The following is a 6935-nucleotide window of genomic DNA, read 5'->3' as shown; positions in this document are numbered from 1 at the left end:
GGGCAGATGTGGAGGACGGAGCAAGGGCAGATGTGGAGGACGGAGCAAGGGCAGATGTGGAGGACGGAGCAAGGGCAGATGTGGAGGACGGAGCAAGGGCAGATGTGGAGGACGGAGCAGGGGTCATGTGCTTGTTACAGATCACAGAATATAAAATAGTTGTCCTTGAAACTTTTATGTTCAACTATGTTCTATTCCATGCTCTAACATGGGAAGTCACCTCTCCAACTGTCTGATAACGTCCTCCTGGCTGGTGTCAATTCACACAGCCGGAGGAAGCACGGGGAGGGGGGAGAAGCTGTGAAAACAAAAACAAACTCATTGAGCAGTCAGACGCTCCGTGGGTATCTCTGTACATTATCATGAGGCAGCTGCTTGCTGGGTGCTCACGACCGAGGCCCCAGGGCTGCCCTATTAGCTGCTTACCTTGTGTTCGCCGTTTGTTAAGCCACTGCCAGACCGGGACCGGATCTCAGTGGGCCCCCACAGCCCTGGGGCAGCGGCACCGGCTGCACCGCCAGTAGTTCCGCCCCTGGATGGTTTGTCTCACTAGAAATCCCTGCACTGCAAGTACTGCATTATAGAAGCATTTTATTTTAAAAAAAGTGCATTTAAAAACAAATGTTTTTATTTTTGGGGGATAGAGAGGAGAAGGGTTAGACCTGCTGTCAGTTGATGTTTTTTTTTGTGCTTTTTTTTGCTGTCTGTGTACTTGCCAGGAAGAGTTAGTTCCCTTTTGTCCCAGTAATGTAGACAGAAAGTGAGAAGAAATCCACAAGCTGTCATCCGAGAAAGAGGTGAGGGGAAATCATCATGGGTAGAAATAGTCCAGTGATAACTTCTTAAGACAGGAATTCCCCTCGATAAGTTTCCTCTTGCTTTCTGTTGTGTCTCCAAGACAGGAAGTGAGAAAAAAATCTCCTTTTGCAGAGCACAGAAAGCAGAAAATTACCTAATAGGGGTTTTACCCATTCCTTTCTCTGTCTAAAAGGAAAGGAAAAGATTAGGGTTTACATATGTTTGCTTTATTATTTATATAACATTATTTTTTAGTCCAGAAACTTGCAACATCGAAAAATGTATATAGAATTGCCCCTAAACCCATATCATGTGCTTTTAATGTGTAAATTATAATGGTTGCAATAGTATTGTGAAAGTTCTGTCATTTAATGGTTCATTATAGTAGTTCATATGTAGTTTCATAGGTTCATGTGTAGTTTACATTTGGCTAAGAGATTTTAATCTGAATCCTGTGGCTGTAACATTTTAAAACTGCATTGAGGTTGATTTACTATATTCTCTCAATAAATTGAGTGAAAATTCCAGTTTACTGATTTCATCTGCACATGATTGTGTATTCAACGTGAACAGGAACTTGTTTTTCACATGTTTGAATAATTGTAGTGAATATTGAGTAAGTTTTTCTTAACCAATTTAGTAAATCCAATTCAATGTATTTGGTAAACCATAAAATGATTCCTTGCATTTAGTTTTCATTTTGTTAGTGTTGAACAAAAATGATGAAACAAGACTGGCCAGTTTTGGGTTTGTCAACTCAAACCATTGCGATTCACTAACTTGTATGCAGTTTCAAAAAGTTTGTTCATTTCGTTCCCTACATTGCATAGGAAAACCATGAGTAACCAGATCATGAGGATAGATCAGAGTTTGACAAAGTGCCTGAATTATAATGTCTGCAAATTGGGATGGTTTAGTGTCACAGTGATGGCACAAAATTGTGCTCAATCTTGAAACTCTCAATTTGAATTAGCTTGAACTACAAAATGAAGGTCAATGCCCCCTTGCACTGAAGTACAATGTGTTAGTTTGAAGAAGCGCAATTTAAAAACTATGGGGGGAATTTATCAAAACTGGAGCAGACAGAATCTGAAGCAGTTGTCCATAGTGACCATTTAGCTTCTCTCTTTAGTTTGTTCAGCTTTGAAAATAAAAGATAGAAGCTGGCTGGGTGCCATGGGCAACTGCTCCAGATTCTGTCTGCTTTAGAGTTTAGATAAACTGCCCTCTATGTATTTCCTCATGTTCACGTATTTTGTTTGCTCTGGAAAATGCAGCAAAATGCATGGCAAGGTACCTGGTGAGAACAATCCCTTTAATAGTGGCTAGAAAGGAAGAAGCTGAGCTGGTTTAAAAGTCACATTAATCAGCGCATACGCAAATTTTATTACCAGTATAGATTTCAGTGTAGATGCCATTGACAACCTATGTATATTAAAGGTTGACAATGCGGCCAAAGACTATGCAGTATACATTTACCAGCAGATGCACTGCATTATGTGCCACCCACTTTTCTTACAATTCCACTAAGTCAGCATGTGTTTAATATTTGATGTGTTCTAAACTAAGCATGTCTATATTTTTCTCATGACACCTATTCTCCACAGCAATGTGCCATGCATGGCAATTTTTACTGTATCTTGCACGTTTTAATTTTAACATTTTTATTTCCAGGTTCAGGATTGACAGCCATTCTCTTCATTGAAGCAGCATGGGCACCTCAGTCTCACTAGCTGTCTACATCGTCATTGAAGTGCTGATAGCCTTGGTCTCGGTACTTGGTAACATACTGGTGATCTGGGCTGTAATTGTGAACCAAGCACTTCGAGACACCACTTTCTTCTTCATTGTGTCATTGGCTGTGGCTGACATTGCAGTAGGAGCATTGGTCATCCCTTTGGCCATTATAATTAGTATTGGACTGGAAACGGAATTTTATAGCTGCCTTATGGTGGCTTGTATTATGCTGATTCTGACGCAGAGTTCCATACTGGCATTGCTAGCCATTGCTGTAGATCGGTATCTACGGGTCAAAATCCCTACAAGGTAGGTACTAATATGCAGCAATAATTTTAAATACAATTGTCAAAAATGTTTGCCTATAGGGGCATCTTCTCTGTACTCTATGCTTTCTTTGGGCCTACTGGCAATGTGTCTTCTCTTTTCGATGAACAGATCTTTTGTGCAAATAAAAAGAACTAGTGTCTATATAGAAACTCATGATGTTTTATGTCAGTAAAACCTTGTTAACTTTGCCTGGTCATAGATGGACACCATTCACACTATTGCATTTTCAATGGGAATTCGGTGGTGTGCGCTGACAAATAATACATTGCAACTATTTTAGGAAACCTTTTTGCTGATTTATACTTGTCTCTGTTCTGAAGAAATTACTGTTTGTTTCACAAACTCCTGTCTAAAAATTAATTTTGAATAGTTAGGTTTTCTTCATTAAGACCCTCTGAACAATCTCAGCATGTAAATGAGAGACCCTACTGTGTGTTCATACCTTTGGAAGAGCCTTAAGGTGCCCATACACCTTACAATTATCTGCAGATTTTCTGTGGTCAGATGGAAAAAGTGCAACAGATTGGACCAGGTGGAGATTACTCCATCCACACAGTTAAGTGTGAATGGAGGAATCTGTTGCACCTTTTCCATCTGACCCACAGAAAAACTGCAGATAATTGTAAGGTGCATGGTACTTTACAGAGTACCCCACACACACACACACACACACACACACACACACACACACACACACACACATCTTTCCCCCAGATTAGATAAAAACCATATTGCAGACAATGCCTGCAATTTGACTTTTATCTCAGCACAAACTTCAAAGAAAAGCAGCGAGTCAATTGCATAAGCAGGCAATAAGATTTCTGGCGGCATACTTTTACTCGATGGTGTATGGAATGCCTTCTGCTTGCACGGAACATTGCAATTTTTTGCCCATTTTAAGAAATTGAAAGTAGCAAAATCAAATTGAAATTTGGAGATGGGTTTAAAACATAACTGGACAAATGCCAGGTAGCCAGTTGGCTCCTAACTTTTCAGGTTTTCTCTAGTTATTGTCAATGGAGCTGACATTATTTTGTCCACTCCTGTTTTAGAAACCTTAAATTACACAATGCAACATGTAACAAAATTACATATGTTCATTTTTTTTATTTTTTTTTTAAATTAAAAAAACCTTTTATATTTTCTTTTAACAATTTCTGTCTCGCAGACCTGGAACAAGCATGCAGATCAGGAATTCTGATTTCACTCTGACTTTCCAATCATCATGCTTGTTCTGGGTCGGGGGCATACTTTTTTACCTACAGAAACAACCATGAAAAATATTTTTAGAAGGAGGTCCGCATTGGCAGGGTGCCTAAATACATTTCCAGAAAATATAATCTCTCTAAAACACACACACACTTTTCTTTATAAATGGAACAGATTTGTTGATCCTAGGTAATCTGCGAAATATACTCTGAGTGCCATTCTTTCTGATATGCTAGAGTTTATTTTCAAGGAGAAAAAGTGATTGAGCACTATTGGATTCATATTCATAAAAGCACTTCTTTATTATAAACCAGATTAAAAGTCCAGGCTATAGCCATTACAATAATACAAAGCAGAGTCTGCCAAGTTACTTATAACCTTGTAGAGAAATAGAGTACAAGAGGTGTGTGGGAGTCAACAGCTGTGTCATGCAGCAGCACTCGAAGATTGTGTTTTGTTGGGACTCTGAATGCTTTTATGAATCCAAAAGTACTCAACCATTCTTCTTTTTGACATTATAACGGTCGCTACTGATTTGAATATTTAAAGATAGCTAAAAGTGGATCGCTGCTAATGGGCTTACTTCTTGCCAAGGGAAACAATAAGGTGTGCTGCCTGCCTCCTTTCAACATACTTTAACTAAAGGCAAACTTTTTGGGGGCTTTCATTTTTGTTTGGGTCACAGGAGTATATATACGAATGTACTCCTGTGACCCAAATTCAGCAAATAATGGGCTACCGCCCGCTATATGCTGACAGGGCAGAGCCATGCTGCAGCCAGGAAGGAGCCTTCTCAGCTGATTGACAGCTGGTTCTGCCTCTCTAGAGCCAGCTGTGCCTGCCCCCTCCCCTGTCTATCCCTCCAGTGAGCGGTGGAGGAACAGAAGGGAGGTGGAATCCCTGCGGGAAGCTGTGAGCTGAGTGATCAGCAGTTTGTGTTTGCTCTGTTCTCGAGCTATAGAGTTTTCATGTGAGTGCCTGCAGTGTCACACACCAGCTCAAAGTATTGGGAAGAGTATATTTTACTCTCCCAATAGTTCTGCTTTAATGCTTGGCTATATTGTTGTCTACAGGGCAGTTATAGAGGATAGGAGTCTCTCCATCCTCTGTACTATACAGAGGAATAAGTGATATGTATGGTGCCGTGTTTTAGTCATTTATTTTTAATGCGAAGGGGGGAATAGAATAAGAGAGTGACTTATGAGGAGAAGGGCAAGGCAGAAGGAGGCCTTGTGGTGGTAAGCAGCTGAATATGAATATGGTGGGGGCTGTAGGACTGGTAACAGGACGCTGGCGGTAGTTAGATGTTTGGCCTCCAACTTTCCGGAGATTAACCTGGATCCCTGCATGTAGAAATAAGGAGAGTACAGAATATTTACAGTGGATATGTGGTGTGTTAATTGTTTGGTTTTGGCTGTCTGCTGCCTTTCTAATTGTATATAATAATCAGAAGGTGCAGTGTATATTGGGTGTTTACAAAGATAGAACAGTGTAATATAGTAGAAGTGCACAACAATGCAAGCAGTCTTGAGAAGTGGGCCCTATCCAAGTCCTATTCTCGTAGTGTCATGCACGGTATACTTAAGGTAAACTCCACATTCATTAAAAAAGTTAATATAGCACATATAATTGCTACACAAGCCATTTTATAATTTAAAGTTTATCTAAACCCAAAAGCAAAAATGTTATATATTGCAGTTTACCAGTTATTAGACGTGATGGTTGCATTAGTTTGTTTCTGTCTTTTTCTCCTTTTTTTTTTGCTTGGTAATCAAGACCATTAAGTCCCTTAACTACCTTTAACAGACCAAGCTGCAAGCAAAAATGGCAGCTAGAGGGTTGAGACAAACCAATTCTCAATGACAGGGGTGCCTACAGTGGTTAGCTTTTATTCATTTATGTAAAACCATTAGGAAAAAAATGCTTAAAACATTTTAGTTTGAGTTTGGCTTTATTTGTTAGTCCATCTAAATCTGCTAGTAAATCAAACACTACCCTACACTACTAAAAAAATGAAACAAATGCAGCCACTACATTTAAGGATTGGTAAGCTGCAGTATATTAAGTTTTGGGTTTAGATATGCTTTAGTGTTAATAACAATTACCTTTCCATTTCAATCTGCAACCACTGTAATTTTCTATAAATAAAAAAAAAATCAGTGCAACCTCAAGGTGTTCTGTACACCATTGATGTCACTAATTTGGTGCTAGTGGTCCAGACACGGACCGAGTGGTATTTCGGACTGGACCCCTATTGCAGACCTGCACTGGGTTATTGCTGGCTGACCGTGGATAAACCCACCGCCAATGCTAGAGAACCCACTGCTAGACATAACCCGGTACAGGCCCCCCCTCCACTTCAGTCATTGGTTGCTAGGTCCGCTGGCATCCTAGCAACTGTTGACGTCAGGCAGGACCAGCTGCTACAACTACAAGTGATCTGAGTGCTATTGTCCTGTGATAATGATATTAATAATAATGTTATTTACTATTTATCTTTTTTTATGGGGTCTGTTTATCAATGTTCTCACCCAAGAGTAACAGTTTTAATCAATATTCACACTTGTTTTCACATTAGATTAAATTAGAATAATGGGTGAATGTTTGGTAGTTGTGTGAATCTTAGGTGAAAACATATATAAATAGACCCCTTAATATGTGCTGACAGTATTTAAAGCACAGAGAGAAGACAACATGTTGAAATAACAGACCTGGTTTCATAACACTGACAATTAGGGGATTAATAGACAAAAAACGAAACCAAAGCCCATGATGAAACAAATGGATAGCAAAGATTTTCTCCAGAGAAACTGCATGTCAAATAACTAAATTCAAAGATGTGGACAACTAAATTTTACAAG

General features: G+C 39.5%; 1 protein-coding gene across 1 annotated transcript in view; it reads left to right on the top strand.

Annotated features, from left to right (window-relative positions):
* The window catches only part of ADORA1 (adenosine A1 receptor), an 83106-nt gene that overhangs the window by 18274 nt on the left and 57897 nt on the right, over nucleotides 1–6935 (top strand). The window contains exon 2 of the mRNA XM_018567573.1: nucleotides 2473–2844. Within this exon, the coding sequence (XP_018423075.1) occupies nucleotides 2510–2844 (335 nt within the window). The 5' untranslated portion in view covers nucleotides 2473–2509. The remainder of the gene's footprint in view (nucleotides 1–2472; nucleotides 2845–6935) is intronic.

Source organism: Nanorana parkeri, unplaced genomic scaffold (assembly GCF_000935625.1).
Source record: "Nanorana parkeri isolate BGI_ZX_2015 unplaced genomic scaffold, ASM93562v1 scaffold1066, whole genome shotgun sequence".
NCBI lineage: Eukaryota > Metazoa > Chordata > Amphibia > Anura > Dicroglossidae > Nanorana > Nanorana parkeri.
The sequence above is the reverse complement of the archived record's forward strand: the minus strand, read 5'-3'. Positions and strand labels throughout refer to the sequence as shown.